At 45.8% G+C, this 18277-nt stretch overlaps 1 protein-coding gene across 1 annotated transcript; it reads right to left on the minus strand.

Moving 5' to 3' along the window:
* Nucleotides 1-810: 810 nt before the first annotated feature.
* Nucleotides 811-3004, minus strand: LOC131478191 (MAP/microtubule affinity-regulating kinase 3-like). The gene has a single exon (XM_058656327.1). It carries the CDS (start codon nt 2406-2408, stop codon nt 915-917), a length of 1494 nt encoding a protein of 497 aa, XP_058512310.1. The 5' UTR covers nt 2409-3004; the 3' UTR covers nt 811-914.
* Between the last annotated feature and the right edge of the window lie 15273 nt (nt 3005-18277).

The following is an 18277-nucleotide window of genomic DNA, read 5'->3' on the forward strand; positions in this document are numbered from 1 at the left end:
GCTTTGCTTAGGTGGCTTTGGAAGGAAACACGTAGCCAGGGGCCCCGTGGATCCACACACCACACAATGGATGCACAGGTACCTCGGTCATCCAGGTCGCACTTGAACTTCCCGCTCTGTTCTTACCTGCAACTGTGTCTACAGTTGGAGTATTGCCCACACCATGCATCGGGACCCGTGATGCTCAGAACATGCCCACCTCTGCTGCAACGTGCATCACTGTGGACTAGGACATCCTTCCTGTGCCTGTGTCCTCAGATTCCAGCCCTTCTGTGTGGGTGCCTGTGCAGGCAGGCTCTGAGCACCCCTCTGGCTCTCTCGGCCACTCCCCTTCACTCTCACCACCCCACCGCTCCCCTGCCGTCTTTCCTTTTCCTCTCCCCATAACTCCCCTCTCCCTCTTCCTCCTTTAACTGCGTCCTTCTACCTGCTTTTTCTTTTCTCCCCTTCCCTTCCTACTCTCTCCCCATTCCCTCTCCACACGCTCCTCCTTTTCCCTATTCTTTCCTTCCCTCACTCCTTCTCACCTCCTTCTCCATCCTTTAGACCTCCCAAAACATCTTCTTCCTTACATCCCCCTCTGCCCCTGCTCACTGTTCTCCCTCCATTCGCCTCCCACTCCTTTCCCCCAAGGCTCTGGGAACCAGCACTCTGTTGTCCACCTCTGTGAGGTCCCCCTTGAGAAATCCTCACAGCAATGAGACAGAACAGCACTGCCCTTCCCATGGGGGTCTCCCCAGGACTATTAACTGGCTTAGTTGTTGCCAAGGCACACACAGGGCGCCACCTCCCACCCCCCAGGTCCAAGTCCATGTACACAGTTGGGATTTTTATTCATGAATACCTCACACAAGGCTCAAGGCACTCTCAGGGTGCTCTGCTGGGGCACCCCTGTTCAGGGGTCCTGAGTCCATCTAGCGGGGAGCCACCTTCCGGCTGCGGGGGCCAGGCCCAGTGTTTGGGGCTGGCCCCAAGCAGCAGACTTGCCGCAGGAACCCGATGATCCTCCGGCCGATCCTTCTGCACAGTCCCTGGCGGCTGCGGCTCTGGTCGGAGGCAGCAGCTGAGGGCCCGGGCTCCTCGGAAACAACTTCTGGGGCCTCTGCGTGGGCTGGGGTCTCGCTGCTCCTGGCACTGGGGGTGCCCGGGAAGGCCACAGGGACTGGAACCAGGGCTGGGCTGGAACTGGGCTGCCCCTCCTCCTGCTCCTGGCCAGGCAGGGGAGTGGCGAGCACAGGACCTGCACCAGAGGATTTGTGATCCTGCAGTGGCAGGAGTTCACTGGTGGGCAGGCCAGGCTCACTGTGCCCCTCCCTGCAATCCAGGAATGCAGGTGCTCTGTACAACATAGGCGGGCTGCACCTGGAGGCTGAGTCCCAGTCTGACCTCCTCTCCCAGGGCAGCAGGCGCCCTGGCCTCTGGCTCCATGCCTCCAGCCCCGGGGATGATGTGGCCTCTCCAGAGGCTGGTAGCAGCCCCACATCTGCCAGGTACTGCAATGCCTCTAGGTCCTCAGGAACCCCAAGGACCTGCACTGGGGTGACTCCAGTCATCTTGTCTTCGTTGTCATGCTTGTCTTCTGGCTCTTCCTCTGGGCACAGCTCGAACCAAGTGTGCTGTGTGACCTGGGCTGCCGTGGGCCGCTGGCTGGCGTCCCAGGAAAGCAGCCACTCCAGCAAGTCCTCTAGGTCTGGAGTGACCTCGAAGGGCATCGTGTAGCCCCCGCACAGCACCGAGCGCCGCAGCTGCTCTGTGTCCTGGCCGTGGAAGGGCAGCTCCGCCGCCACCATCGTGAAGAGTATGACGCCCACACTCCAGATGTCTGCCTGGAAGGGGTCATAGGGCCGCTCCAGGAACACTTCTGGGGCACTGTAGGTGGGCGTCCCACAGTAGCCGCTCACCATCTGGCCCTCCGGCAGCCGTCTGCTGAGCCCAAAGTCTGACACCTTGACATGCAGCCTGGAGTCCAGGAGGATGTTTCCTAGCTTTAGGTCCCTGTGCGCTATGTGCTGTTCGTGGCAGTACTCCACGGCTGCCAGGATCTGGCGCAAGAGGTCCCGGGCCTTGTCCTCCTCCAGGCCACCGTGGCTCATCACATGGTCCCATAGGTTGCCGCCACCTGCCAACTCCAACACCACACACAGGTGGTGGCCCACGTGGCACACCTGCAGCAGCCGGATGATGTGGTCGTGCTGCAGGGTGCTAAGGATGCTGGCTTCTTGAGCCAGCTCCCTCGAGCTGTTGGGGTTCACTCGGTCATCCATGGCCACCTTCACAGCCACTTTCCTCCCTGATGGCCTGTGGCGGGCCAGCAGCACCATACCGAAGGTGCCCTCACCGAGAAGGGACAGGAAGTCCAGCTCAGCTTGGCAGTTAGCATCAGCCAGGAAGTGCTCCTGGCCTTCCATTGGGGGTCCCTAACTACTCTCTCTCAACTACTCTCTCTAACGGAGCAACAAACTAACTAATCCACAACCCTGACTGCACTAGCTAAGAAACAAAAAAGGACCACGAGGGGACTAGCGGCTAAGATAACTAAGACACAACACTAGCTAAGCTAACTATGCTAACGACGTGAAATGGCAAGACTAAGGGCTATCTAACCAAAACTGAAAACAACAAACAGGAAAACCACTCCAAACACCGCCTAACTGCACTGACACTGACCAGTCTAACCACGCTAACTAGCTAAAAGTGGGCACAGCAAGAAATGAACAAAACTGCAAAAAAAGACAAACGGGGCAAAATAACAAATAGGTAGAAAAAAATAAACTAAAATAAAGTGGGAAATGGATAAACCAAATAGAACAAGAAACCAACAAACCAACCAAATAGCACTCACCACCACCAATCGCAAACGCTAGGGAAGATGGGTCCAAGCCACACAGGTCACCAAAATAGCTTCCTGGCAAAGCGGACCAAAACCCAGGCCCGCGCAGGGCTTATATAGGCTGCGGGAGTTCCGTCACCATAGGGATCCTTGTGACGTCAGTGGAGAAATGGACCAATCATGGTCCGGCAGGGACACATGATGGTCTGGTCCTTGTGAGGTCAGAGCAGGCAGGGACCAATCACAGCTGCGGGACTCCTGGGGTGGGGGAGTGTCTCTCATGAATATTCCACCCGAATAAAAATGGGGATCCCAACAGCTTTTTAAATAGGTAGGTGATATAGATGTACATTTTACATTAAAGAAATTATTGTGAGAAATTTAAAAACCTGTATTGTGCTGTAATGTAGTGTCTTACATTACACAAAACCTGTATTGTGCTTCAAAAGCCTATTCGTTCCCAGGTTGAACAACAGTAACTGCAGGCTTATGAAGATGTCTTGATGTCTACACTCGGAACACACGTTCCTTGAACCTCTGAGAGATGGCTCTCTGGTGATGGCACAGCTTCTCGGGCATATTGAGACTGCGTCATCACGTTCTGTTGACCCAGACGCCCCCGGGGACGTTTGCACCTGTGCAGAGCTGAGAGGAAGGTGTCTTCCATGATCGTGTGCCCTACCTTCACCATCGGATGCCCCACCAGGGACCCCGGAGGCCCAGAAGGTAGTGGGGCTCATACGGACCAGGAATGGAAGGCTAAGTGTCAGGGGAGACAGCCACATCCCGCACAGTTGTCCTTCAGAGGGCAGGGAGAGGCTGAGGCGACAGTGCCTTGTTGCGTCCTCCAGGGGTGACGAGCAGTAGCTCACCCTTTAAGCCCAGCGAGAGACCCCCGCCTGGGCCCAAGGTTGTGGGTCAGCGCATCTGCTGCCAGCCTCTCAGTAACCACTGCTTGGTGTCCTGACTGCTCCGCTTCCAGTGCAGCTACCTGCCAACATGCTGGGAAAGCAGTGTGAGAAGTCCCATGGACCTGAGCCCCTGCCATCCACTTGGGAGACCCAGATGGTGTTGAGGCTCCTGTCTTCTGCCTCACCCATTGTTTACTGCTGTGGCCAACAGGGAACAAACCAGTGATCTCTAGCTCTTGCTTTGCCTCTCTGTATCTGAGTTTAAAATAAACATATAACTTTAATTTTTAGAAAAAAAAAGTCATTTATCCTGTGCAGGACAGAGGAGCATGAGAAATCACTTGGATTTCTCAGCTCTTCCTACTGTGGTGTTGACCTCGATGTTGGAAGATGGAGTTGGGAGGGACATGGCATTTCTAGGAAAGGAAGTTATAGAGGTCAAACTCTAGCACTCTGCATGGGACTCCAGGAATGGCATGAAATAAAATCCCTAGAGAGAATTATCATTGTGTTGACCTGTTTGTGTTGATTGTATGTGTTCAGTTCTAATACTGTAACTGTAAAAGTACCGGTGTGTTTACATTGGTTTCTTTTCACTGAACAAATTCATTAGTCACTGCTTCCTGTCAGTTTTGAGGAGGATAGTGATGCTTAAAAAACATGTTCCTAAAGTCAAGCCCCCATCCTATTTACATTACAGACCCAACTGGATACTGATTCCAGGGAATGTTTCCTCATCCTGTTGCTCCCTCTCTTTCGCCAGGCATCTTCTGCTTCAGTCCCTTGCTGACTACTTTTTTCAGCTTTAGTTTAAGGGCACAGCATGAGAGGGGAAATCAAAATGTGGGGAAGAGGGCAATGAACACCTCCCTTAGACAGCCAACACTTGGCATTCATATAACAACCTCACAGTCCATTCTCAAAGTGTTGATTTAACGTGAGCTGTTGGGCAGCACTGGCGACAATAAAGTATGTTCATTCACTCAAGGCCAACAACATCTATTGGACAAGGTGAAACTTACGCGTTCCACTTCCTTCAAACTTACCACAAAGTAGCAGGTGGTAGAGGAGGGACAAGATGAAATAACCAAAGAAGGCTCATAAGGGGCTACCTGGCTTCAAATCTCAACTATAGCTAAGCTTCCTGAATGTTTTTAGAGGAATGTTGTTGGGAACAGGAAGAACAGCAAGGTATCAGGTGCCAGCCAGAAGAAAAACATGGCGTCTAAAACCACGTATTAGGAGCAGGCCTTACTCCTTGGCTTTCTAAAACAGTCATAGCATTTAAGAGGACCATTTCCATATTGACAGTACTTTTCTTATTTTTGTAACACTGTAGAGAGAGAAGCTGTAGAGCTTTACAGCCCTGGGGTATCAAAAAGCTATTTTACTTTACAAAAGAAAACAAAGAAACAAACAAACAAACAAAAAAAACTCATCTGAGGGACATCAAAAGGAGCACTAAGCTTGCAGCCCTGCTCAGGGCTTGAATCTACGTTCTGTCGCAACATCTATCCGCATGATCAGTTTTGAGGCATCAGTGTCAGTTTTGTTTTATGAGAGCAAAATAGCCATAAAATGTTTGCCAAAGCATTCCAAGGAAGCACCCTGATGGAACTGCTCATCTCAAGCCCCGGATCAGTTTGGATAATGTACACACTGGGTCTGTTTAACCCAAGCCTTTCAGAGACACCTTGCACAATACTTTGCATCTGCTTTTGAGGTTTGTTTATTTTTATTTGCAAGGCAGATTCATAGAGAGAAATAGAGACAGAGAGAGGAGTTTTCCATCTGCCAATGCACTCCCCAAGTGGTCGCCCCAGCTGAAACTGAGCAGATCCCAAGCCAGGAACCAGGAGTTTCTTTTGGGTCTTGCACACGGGTTCAGGGATACAAGGATTTGAGCCATCCTCCAACTGCTTTCCCAGGCCATAAGCAGGGAGCTAAATCAGAAATGGAGCAGCCGGGACATGAACTGGCACCCATAAAAGATGATGGTGCTTGCACCATACCAGCCCTAAGCCCTTTGTTCTTGATTTACAGATTCCTTATTCCCACAGTCATTCTGCTTAGAATTAACCAGTAGCATTTTAGAAGAGCACAGCTTGTTTTTAAGGGTGTCTATAATTAGTTATATCCTAAACAAGGTAGTTCGTCCAGTCTGTGAGAAATTCATCCAAGCTTAACTAAAACTGACTCCCCCACACCCTTGGGCCAAGCCAATGTATGCTCACTGTGTGATAATAATCAAAACGGGTGGTCATGGATTTGAGCACTTTGGAACAGTGTGCAAGAGCCACTGTGGGCATGTGGCCAGAGGAGCAGAGCCACGTTGGCACAGCCCAGAATAAGGCTCACGTTAATCTTCTGGAAGAACCTGTTTTGTTTCTGCCACAAACTATTAGTGGGTACAAAATCCCCACATCTCAGAATGGTTGTATTTGTGTTCACAACGTAAGCAAAGGTAACAGACATATTTGGATGCTAACTAAATTATCACTGAATACAGTCTCAGATTCTGGTTATTTAAAAATTATTTATTAATACGAAGAGAAAATATTTCACTCGTTTCCTAAGTACAATTCAAAGAAGATCCTCATAACTCCCTCTTGTATTCCCTCCCATTCATGCAAATAACATTCTTCCATGCTTTTGTTCAAATGCTTTAACTTTGAACCTTGGGTCTAAGGAAAACATAACTGTCTTGTTTCCATTTTCAAAGACATGGACACGGAAGGGAATCACAAAGAAAAGAGCATGTCCCATAACAGCAGTAACGAGGTGGTTCATGAGGAACATTCCAGAAGTTGTTTTTTAATGCCCCCAGAACAGTATCTGTGACATTCTATAATAAAAATTCAATGATTCACTGAGCAGTGGACAGTGGGCATATTTGGATGCATGTCCTACATTTAGAAAATTGTTCCTGCACCTAGAAGCACTTTGGCACTTGAAAAGTAAAGAAATGAACTCTGCACAGGACAAGGTTTATATGTCTTCCCTGGATTCCCTCAGCTCTTGGCATAAACCTTCAAAGGCCCCTTGGACTTTCCTGAGGGTAGAGTCTTTTTTGACTCGGTCCATGCTCTTAAGAATCCCAGGTCAGTTTATGCTAATGAAATAACTCCTAGCTAACTTCAGGCTGAGGGCTGGTTGCCAGAGAAACTAACCTTATTTAAAGGATTGAAAGTATTTAGTTCCATCCATTCTCTGACCTCCTGGAAACGAGAGGGCTGGTAATGATGCTCACTCACATGAACAGTAATTCTATAAATCACACGTGCAAAAGGAAACAGAGAAACACGCTGAACAGCGAGGGTCCAGGAGCTCGCTGCTTGATTGGAGGGAGGCATTTCCTGAGTCCCCAGGAGTCCAACAGACGCCCATGTGCCCACTATGGTGGGCGCTGTTAGACCTGCAGGACCCAGGTCCAAACCTCGCAGACACAGGACAACTCGGCTTCTCCAGTGATTGGGCGAAAGGCTGAGGTGGCGAAACCCCACCATCTCAGATGTAGCTAAGCCATCCATCTTCCCTGACACCTTGGTGTTTTGCCAAGCCTAATGATTGCTCACACCCCCTCTGGAAAGATCACACAGGTCTGGGTTTTTGCTTCTGTTTTTATAAAATGTAGCCTGATCAACAATGCACCACTTGCCTGTTTTCCTTGTTTCTCCGCTTTGCTTCTCTGGGATCATTTTAATTCCTGAATTATTGGCATGCAAGGTTTGCCTGACTTCCATTTCCAAGCACAAGCCAAAACTGTTGTCGGAGCTAGTGTGCTGGTGAAGGGAGCACCAGCTGTTGCCCCTAGAGCAGCGGTTGACGCCCAGTGCCTGGAGAGCTGACCCCAACACCTGCCCCAACTCCAGGAGCAGCATGTTCTCTGATGGAGCCACCTGCTCTCATATGTTCACACTACCTCCTGCTGCATAATTTCAAACTGTGTTCTTGCTCTAGATAGACTCACAATTAAAAATCCTATCACAGAAAAATTGAAAATTTATGAGCATAATTATCCCCACACACCTTCTGCTGTCTAGGAAGCTAATTGGGCTTTCTGTTATTCTCTACTCATGGTGATGATGGGTGGACAGTATGATTATTAAAATAAAAACTTACATGACAAAATAAAAATTTTGATTTCTTTTTAAAAAATAAGATTCAATGAAATGAAGCTCTTTGCCACCACTGAATTTCCCTCTGAGAAAAAGAAGGATGATACTTAAGTTTAAAAGCAAGCTCCTAGAGCAAGTCAGAAAACGGATACACAAGCTCTTTACACATCCTGTCTCATTAGTAATCTACTGATTTATGCAAGTGAAAGCTGAGAGGTTTCAGCAGAAAGAGAAAGTTGGGAAAAACTTCACTGAAACTGACACTTTTTAAAGGTTTATTTATTTTTATTGGAAAGTCAGATATACAGAGAGGAGGACAAAGAGGAAGATCCTCAATCCGCTGATTCAAAGAGGAAGATCTTCAGTCGCTGATTCACTCCCCAAGTGGCCTCAATGGTTCTAACTGAGCCAATCCGAAGCCAGGAGTCTGGATCCTCTTCTAGGTCTTCCACGTGGATTCAGGATCCCAAGGCTTTGGGCTGTCCTCAACTGCTTTCCCAGGCCACAAGCAAGGAGCTGGATGGGAAGTAGGGGTTGCTGGGACACGAACCAGTGCCCATATGGGCTTCCTGCATGTGCAAGGTGAGGACTTTAGCCATTAGGCTGCCGCACTCTGTCCAAAAGTTGACACTTTCAATATACTTCTCAAGCTTATACAGGTCCACTAACAGAGATGGGTACTTTAGGGAAGCAATTTCTCAAGAATAATAATTGCCATATTATTGATTGGTCAATGAACAAGGGATGTGATGCGGATCCAGCAGCAATCGCTACCAAGGCAGATGCAAACATGAAAACAAGAGGCAACAAGATGGAGAGACTTTAGTGGCTAGATAGTATTAGAAAGAGACATTCTACAGAACCAAAGTCCATTAAACAAAATAGAACAAAACAAACCGCCCATGGAGGGAATTTAGGATTCACATTTGCTATAAGATTTGATCAAAAGTATGCAGTTTATAACAACTTGAGACATTCATTCAAAGAAATGCGAAAGAATAAACTATACTCAGGCAAAAGGGCTTAAAGAAATTAATGGTTCCAATGGCTAGAATCAGCAAAAATGTCCAGCAATTACTAGGTGGAAAGGGAAACTTGAAATGTGAAAACAAATAAAGCTAGCTAGCACTCAGATTTTGCTTGCCGGTACCCTTCTCCAACAGGAAGCAGGGCTGTGGAAGCTGCAGCTATGGGAAGGGGTTTACAAGCCGAGTATATTCAAACCAAAACAAGAACATGGTGGTGCGACAAAGAGACACAAGGCGCAGACAAAGCAGTTCCACAGAGACAAATCTGAACCAATGTTAGCAACAAAGTAACACAAAGAATGGCATAAATGTCTATCTACATGATGGTTGGAATAAATAGGGAAAATATAGAAGTCTCCCAAATCAAAGAAATTTGAAGAATTTACAGTTAGAGATGAACTGCCATATTGCTTAAATGTGCACTAGAGTTTTCTTTAAGAATTGTGTTCTGGAAAATTGGAAGACGTCATTTCGTGGTGGAGAAGCCACCCACACCTCCAACACCGAGTGATCAAGGTTGACATCTGTGGGACTTCATGTGCACAGCTGTGCCCTTGATGTGATGGGATAAAAATAGCACTTAGGGCTGTGCCTTTACCCTCTAAGTCCTTAATTTCAATATATCCATGGGAAAACACCAGATAAATTCGCATTGAAGGTCAGATCAAAAACACCCAATCATGACTTCACAGGCTTGTGAGGCTGATAAACATCATGTGAGGTCTAAGAGTTTATTACAGTTTGGAGGAGCCCAAGATGACCTAATCATCAACTTACTCTGGCATTCAGGCTGAGAACTTAGAACACAGGGAAAAAACTTTAGACAAAAACTGAGGAAAATGCAGAACATCGTGGACTTCAAGAACAATATATAGCTAGTGCTCAATAGCTATAACAAATATATAGACTCATCATGGGAAAATTGGGTTAAATACAAGGAGGTGGTGCATGTTTGCAATGTTTCTGTGAGTCTTCAACTGTCTCAAGTAAAATATTATTTTAAAAAAATGAAACTTGGCAGAGACAAGGAAATTATAAAAATTTAAATTCTAGATTTTAGAAGTATAATAACTTAGGCGACACCTAACAGAGAATACCAACAGCAGATTTGAGTTGGTCATGCGAAGAATTCTCACTTCCTGGTTCCCAAACTAGCTATAAAGTCTGATAGATGTCTGATATTACTACATATGCATGTAGCTCATTGGGATGAGAGAGAAAGTTTATAGTAAACTCTTAGCATTTACAGCTAATTGGTTTTTAATTAAAGGTGCCAGAAATATATTCAACAGATGAAAGGGGAGTCTTTGGCAAAGAAAAGTCACAAGAACTTTGAATAACCATATGTGGGGAAAAAAAGAAACACATAGAAAGAAGACAAAACAAAAGCTGAGATTCCTCCTTTCTTCACATAGAAAAATGAAGTAGAATCCCTGGATGAAACAGAAAAGTTTTCTTTTGAATGTGAGCACCCATGCATGATCTTAAAGAAAAAGGAATTGATAAATTGGACTTCTTCAAGCTGGAACATTGAAGTTTTCAAACGATTTCACTGAGGAAATGAAAATGTAAGCTGCATTGAAATAGTTATCTCTGTGATTGAAAAAAAAAGGAGGACTCCAAACGAAATGAAACAGTTTAATGTCCCTTGACAATACGATGATGCTTTTTCTACCTGAGTCTTACAATGCCGGGATGCGCTTAGACAGCAGAGTGTTAAACAAGTCACTGTTACTAAAGGACTATACCATTATGACAATATGGGGGAATGGTGAGAGGAGAAGATGGGAGGGAGAAGAGGAGTATCTACAAAACTGTGTCATGGGAATCAATAATAACTTTTAAAAAAATGAAAAGATAAGCTACACGTTGGAAAAAATGGTCAATCATGAATCTGATTCAATGCTAACATTTAAGCATACTGGTTTTGACTCCGTAACAAAACCAACAGCCTAATTATGAGAAAGTCAAAATATCTAAATACTTTTCACTAAAGGAGATACATGAATGGCAAAACAGCAAAAGGATATGGGGTCAGTACCATTAGGGAAATGCAAATCCGAATTTCTTTTTTTTTTTTTAAAGATTTATTCATTTTATTACAGCCAGATATACACAGAGGAGGAGAGACAGAGAGGAAGATCTTCCGTCCGATGATTCACTCCCCAAGTGAGCCGCAATGGGCCGATGCGCGCCGATCCGAAGCCGGGAACCTGGAACCTCTTCCGGGTCTCCCACGCGGGTGCAGTGTCCCAATGCATTGGGCTGTCCTCAACTGCTTTCCCAGGCCACAAGCAGGGAGCTGGATGGGAAGTGGAGCTGCCGGGACTAGAACCGGCGCCTATGGGATCCCGGGGCTTTCAAGGCGAGGACTCTAGCCGCTAGGCCACGCCGCCGGGCCCGCAAATCCGAATTTCAATGACGGATCAAGGTATATGCACTAGAAGACGTGTAAGAAAAAAAAAGTGGATGACACCAAATGTTGGAGATGATATGATGAGATTGGAATTTTCATGTATTCTAAGTGTAAATTGATGCAACTACTTTCGCAAAGTTTGGTAATTTCCTAAAATCGTAACATACTTATCACACACTCTAGTCATTTGATTGCTAGTAACGCCCGAGCACGTCTACCTGAAAACTTGTGCAGGATTGTTTGGACAGCCTTGTAACATCCCAAACTGGTCAAAGCAAACAAAATGTAGTAAGTGCTGAGAAATGAACACTTGGATTCAGGGCTGGCACTGGGGCTCAGCAGAGTGTCTGCTCACTGCATGCCTGCATCCCACAGCAGAATGCTGCTACATGGCCTGGCCCCTCCACTTCTGACCCAGCTACCTGCTGATGTGCAAAGGAAGCCAGGGGATGTTGACCCATGTGGGTGGGCTGTATGGAGTGAGTTCTGGGGTCCCAGCTTCAGCCCAGCTCAGCCTCTGCTGCTGTGGGCACTGGGGGAGTCCAACAGTGAGAAGAAGGTCTCTCTATCTCCCATTTCCCCCCTCTCTTAACCAACCACCAGCCCCTAACTCAGCCTTTCAAACATTAATTAAATAAATCAGAGTTTTTTTTAAAATGTACCCAACCAGAAGATAGTATTCAATAAGTGAAAACAAAGAGTTCTGTGAAGTCCTAAGTTAGAACCTTTGTGGTTGCTTTTAAAATCTCCAATAAGGTAAAGGAAACCTTCAGCTTATGAAAACTTGAATTATTCTGCAGAGATATTGAGTTGACTCCCACTTGGATTTGTGAAACTGGAGGTATATTCTAGCGCCTCAACAGACTATATATTCTGCACACCATTCTAAGCAGAGAGACAAGAACATTTTCATGGTTCTATCTGGGCCCTTGCAGGTTTGGATCGGGCTGAAGCCAGGACCTTTGAGCATCATTTGGGTCTTGCAGGTGGGTATCAGGGGCCTAAGTACCTGGGCATCTTTCAGACCCTTTCCCACATGCGTTAAAAATGCATGGAAAATGGAACAGCTGTGGCTCAAACTAGCACCCAGAGAGATGCCAGCTCAACCCACTGCCCTTCAGTGCCAGACCTGGGAGCACTTTTTAAGCCTGCTTAGGTACTGACACCATCTTTTCCGAAATGGAGGTTTTTAATGATCTGTTTTGGCTTCTTCCTGCCATTTTGGGAATCACAACCTCTATTAGTATTTGATAATTTCTTGTGTATGACTCAGTGTTATTATTAATAAAATGATGGGTACCTAGACTTACCTGAGACATAATAAAAAATATTTGTTGTCTTTCTCCGGATGACCCATACCTCCTAACACATTTCTACTTTTCCTTGTATTTTCCTGAATGAAGGAGAGAAGCCTCTTTTCTTACAATATTTTGGTTGGTGAAGTTTTCAGCCAAGAACGCTCAGATGTGTCTGATATCGTCTGTGGACTACATAAAATTATCAGCTTAAAAATGAGCCTTTTATAGAGTCATTGAATTTTGAATTCCACCTGCTGTTGCCTTGGCAGGGGCAGACAAAATGATTTCAGGCACCTGTGCCTAAACCCTCAGAATCTCCCAATGCTAAGGCATCTTTTTCACTGATGGCTAAGAGGCCTCCAGCCAACTTCAGGATAGGGCTGGAGTTGCCAAACGAACAACTCTTGTGCTGTAGAGGACTGGCACTTTCAACTCTACCCCCAACTTCAGGAGTGACCGGAGCCAGGCCATCTCCCAGAGGCATTGTGTTTGGCCTGCTCAGTGTTTTTTAAAGAGGACACTTGGTAATATATTTGAGAATTTCGTGTTTTATCACATGGGCTACCTTATTTTATTTATGTAAAATACACCTGCGTTCTAGCAAGGCTGTGGTCAGTTAGGCTGTTAATTCTTTAGATTTCAAGGCTCCTTCCTATCCTAATGTCACACACTCTGCTTTCTTCGCTCATGCGCATGGATGGTGGCTTGTGCATTTATAATCTTGGCGAAGACTAACTTCCATGGGTCTGCATAGCATTAGCTCGTTAATGTTCATTTAGGGGGTCCTCACAAATGGCACATTTATGTCTTGCCATATTCACTGTTAAATTAGATGCTATATATTCAAATACTTAAAACAATGTCCGCTATATAGTAGATATTGAATATCTTGATTATTATAATTATTAGGATTTCTAGAACATGAAAACACATTTAGAAAAGACTTCATTGTTTCATTTTTCACAGCTTCAAACTGGCCATACATCATGATATTTTTTTTTCTTTCAATGTCTGTTTTACTCAAAATATGTTGAATCTGTACTTATCGGAGAGTCCCCAGAAGCCTGGCTGTGTGCAAGGACTTCTGCAAAATCCAGTGTCAGGCCCGTGTTGGTTATCAACTTACTAATGGACTGCTGATGGAAGAGGAAAGCTGGCAGCCACAGTGGAATCTTGAGAGTTCTCCTCTGGGGAAAACTGTTTAAACACCCTGTCAACCATCCAGGATGGCCAGCAAAGGAACAGATCCCTTTGTAATGAAGAAAAGATACTTTAAAAAAAAAAAAAAAACCCTATGCAATTATGAACTAGTCAGGATTGTGAAGAGCAGATATAATCCTAAAAATGGTGAGGTCTCATAATAATTTTTTAAATGTATTTATTTGAACAGTAGAGAGAGAGAGAGAGAGATAGAAAGAGAGAGACTCCTCTGGGTCTCCCATGTGGGTAGCAGGGTCCCAAGGCTTTGGACTGTCCTCGATTGCTTTCCCAGGCCACAAGCAGGGAGCTGGATGGGAAGCGGGGCTGCCGGGATTAGAACTGGTACCCATATGGGATCCTGGCATGTTCAAGGCGAGGACTTTAGCCACTAGACTAGCGGGCTGGGCCCTCCAATGCTTTTCTTTCGTGGAGGAAGGAGAGGAACTCCAGGAGGGGTCCCCGCTGGAGGCACCTGAAGCCTAGGTGCTGGTTGGTGGCAGAGATGGGCGGCACCATGTTTGCTCTCATAGCCCAGAGCACATGGAACCCCACACTTTGGACTTGTCAAACACAATATGGAAGCACAGGGCCTTTTCTCTGCTTCAAGTTGAACTTGAGCTGTCACGTGCTGTGCTTCTCACCACCCTTGAGGTGGAATTCTACAAAAGTGAAAACAGCAGCAATTGTGTTAACCTATAGGAGAACAGTCTATGAAAAGGATCAGAGAGAGCTAGGAAGGAAGCTTAGTTACGGAAGTTGAGCTGGAATATTTTCTCACGACTTTTGTACAGACTTTTGTTATAACTCCATACCTTTACTTGTTGGGTTGGTAGCCTATCTGAGTCTCATATGGGAGCCAGAAGGAAGGGACACTAGGATGGTCACATGCAAGTTGACCTTGATATGAAGGAATCAAGAAACTCCCAGAAGTCTCATGCATGCTAAGTTCTAGCTCACTGACATTGAATTAGAGTACCACTTGCTGCCTCGCAGAAGTTGTTGATGCGGTGGGAATGGGCTCTGTTTGACACTTGGCTTCTGGACCAAGGCAATTCTGGCCGATCATGATGCATGTCTCGATGCATGACCATTACTCTCTGAAATCAGCCCTTCTCTCACCTCTGCATTGCCTTTATGTCCAGGCTTTGAATTATCATTTTTATGATTATTTTGAAGGTTTACTTATCTTTATTGGAAAGGTAGACTTACAGAGAGAAATCTCTTCTCTTCCATCCGCTGATTCACTTCCTATGTGTCCAGGAATTTCTTTTGGCTTTCTCATGTAGATACAGAGCCCCAAAGGTCTGGATCATACTCCACTTCCCTCCCCGGCCATAAGCAGGGAGTTGGATGGGAAATGGAGCAGCTGATGCAGGAACTGGCACCCACACGGGATCCTGATGCTTAAAAGGCAAGGATTTAGCCACTAGGCTATTGCACTGTGCTCAGGTTTTGAATTCTTGTCTCAGCAGCGGGTGGGAGGGGTCAGCGGGTGGGATTCATTTAGGATCATTACAAAAAGACTAGCAAGGGGCTGTGGATCATGTTACTGGAGGAGGAGAGAAAGAGGGAACCCAAGGGACTCCACAAAATGCATGGAGGGCTAAACAAATGCGTCCTGAGACAACCAAGGACAGAGCTCAGGATAGAGATCTGGGCTGGGGTTGTTGCACCCGCTTTACCACTCAAACAGAATGTTATATTCACCAGTGACAGTCACAACAAAGTTTTATTATAAATGAGAGGCAAGACAACTAACTGACCAACTGACCAGCCGGCTGACTGGCCAGCCAGGACCAACATGCCTTACTGGAAGGTGTCCGGAACAGCACATTCATAGGGTTTTTATAGGGACGGTCCACAATAACTTGAAAAGGGGCAATTCACAATAGCCTGCGAAGTGAGGCGGAAATATCACACATTCCCTACCTTTATTGGCTGCGCAGCACACGCCTGGCTCTTCTCTGGTCCAGCAATTAAGGTAACCACTCACGTAATTACTTGGAGCCACCTGAGATCACCAGGCTTGGGCCTTGATTCATGAGAATTGGGGGCCCATCAGTGCTAAAGGTCACATAGGTCATTGGCCTGCAAACTCACGCAGTCTCTTAGCAGCAACGAGCCACGTTGACTCCATTTTGATTTTAATTCCACAAGGTAAGGTCAGATGCCTCAGTTGACGTAAGCTGAAGCGAAGTCACCCAGCGTGCACCTAAGTACGTGACCGAAATCAGACATCTCCACGCACCTAGCCTATCCTCTTCTGCTTAGCACATTATGAGCCACTGCAAGGAGCCAGCCAGCAAGAAGAAAACAAACACGGGGCTAGACGTTGAAGACTACTAGGCCAAGGTCTCAATGGAGAAGACACATGTCAGCAGTGGCAAAGACAAAATAAGAGGCAACCTGACTTTCGTTTCAACCCCTGTAATTCTAGCTGTGAGGCCCCAGTCCCCTTCGTTTCCACGGTACCTTCCCATGTTCTACCAGACACTCCTGCTGCCTGAAGGCTTTCTGCTTTGCCCCTGGGGGTCTCAGATAAAGAGGAGGAAGACAATGGCAAGGCCTCCGGCATTAGAGAGTTAGAAACCCTTTCAGCACCTGCTATGAAGTGAGGGCCCCTGGTATAGAATTACAGATCAGATATGCCACTGGAGGAAGCAAAAGCAGCTTTCTTTTTTCTCCTTTCCTTTCACTGTCTATCCCACCGCATCTTTCTCATTGGCAACACAATCTAAATGTTTTCACCATGCCAGTAAGCTCCAATGTAGAAGAAAATGATCATTTCATTTGTTTGCAGGGAACAGAGACCTAGATTTGTAACTATGAGGTCACTGTGGCCCTCTCCATGGAGGGTCGTGCACTTGGCCTGTTAGTGGGCTTCAGCCGCCAGAGCCTGGCTGGGGGACACATGTGTTTTCAGGTCTGCTTGAAGCAGCATTTCAGGGGATAGGTCCATCCAGTTCTTCCCCAAGTTCATCGCCACGTTGCTCAGAGTTCAGTAATGTATTCGCTCTCTATCACTGTTTCTAGATTGATGTTCTATGGTAATTTTTTTGTTCTCTTTGTTAGACATGAGTGTGATTGTACAAAGACTACAGACAGTCTGTATGGATGAAGTCCAGGTGTTTCCAAGGTTAAAAGCAGCCATCAAAGTTGTGACTGATGGCTTCAGTTAAGTTTAAGAAAGCCTTTGGGTATCACCAAGCAGAAAAGCCTTCTGGCTATGTAAAATGGCTTAACTGAAAAGAATAGATCAGGAGAAAGTGATTTCTTAATGAACACGGTGGCTGTCTTCTCCCACTCCTGCTCCAAGCGGTTACTAACTCCTGCACATGGTAGTTTTTCCATGAGTGGACACGGTAGGGTCTCACTTGGGAGCTTGTTCGTGGACACTGGACCTGAGAGGCTTCCAGCAGCCTCCACCTTCACCATAGCTGAGCTCAGCCACCTGCTTAAACTCCACCCCTTTCCCTATGGATGCAGTACACCTGCTTTGCTGGGATGCACCCGAGCTTCCTGCATCATGCAGAGGATGACTGATGAACAACTGTGTGCCAAGTTCCTCCTGGAGAAACCGCGGAACCTTCCTGGAGATCGCAACACACTCCAAACGCTACTGCATTTGCAGATTCAGTGAGGGCACTAGCTCTTTTTTTTTTTTTTTTTTTTTACAACATGTTAAATGATTTATTGATTTTTTAAATTTATTTATTATTTTTAATTCATTAATTACATTGTATTATATAACACAGTTTCATAGGTACTTGGATTCTCCCCACCCCTCCCCAAACCCTCCCACCATGGTGGATTCCTCCACCTTGTTGCATAACCACAGCTCAAGTTCAGTTGAGATTCCCCCATTGCAAGCATATACCAAACATAGAGTCCAGCATCTTATTGTCCAGTCAAGTTCAATGGCTTCTTAGGTATACCCTCTCTGGTCTGAAGACAGAGCCAGCAGAGTATCATCCCAGTCAATTAAAAGCTCCAACATACCATCAGCAAAAATTTACATCATTATGGAATTAATTGACATAGTAATGAGTAACCAATATGGTAAAAGTAAATGCGAGTTCTTAACCACCTTCAGTGACCACCTCATTGACATTTCAATTTTAGTTTATACACAACATATAACATACATAACATAACATGTTACACATAACATCGTGTCATCTTAAATTAAGGCAAACATGTGGTATTTAACCTTTTGGGATTGGCTCATTTCCCTTAGCATTATGGTTTCCAGTTTGGCTCATTTGGCCACAAAGAACTGCATTTTGTTTTTTTTTAATAGCTGAGGGCACTAGCTCTTATCTGCTTAAAAAAAGAGGTGATAAAATCGGGGTGGGTGCGATTCTTCCTTGTGACCTTGCCTGAATTCTCACTTCTGAATGTGCAGTATGTGTACAGATATTTATATAAATCCTTTCCATTCTTGAACACTATTAATTTCTCTGCTTGAAATTCTTC

The sequence above is a fragment of the Ochotona princeps genome, chromosome 28, assembly GCF_030435755.1.
Source record: "Ochotona princeps isolate mOchPri1 chromosome 28, mOchPri1.hap1, whole genome shotgun sequence".
Lineage (NCBI taxonomy): Eukaryota > Metazoa > Chordata > Mammalia > Lagomorpha > Ochotonidae > Ochotona > Ochotona princeps.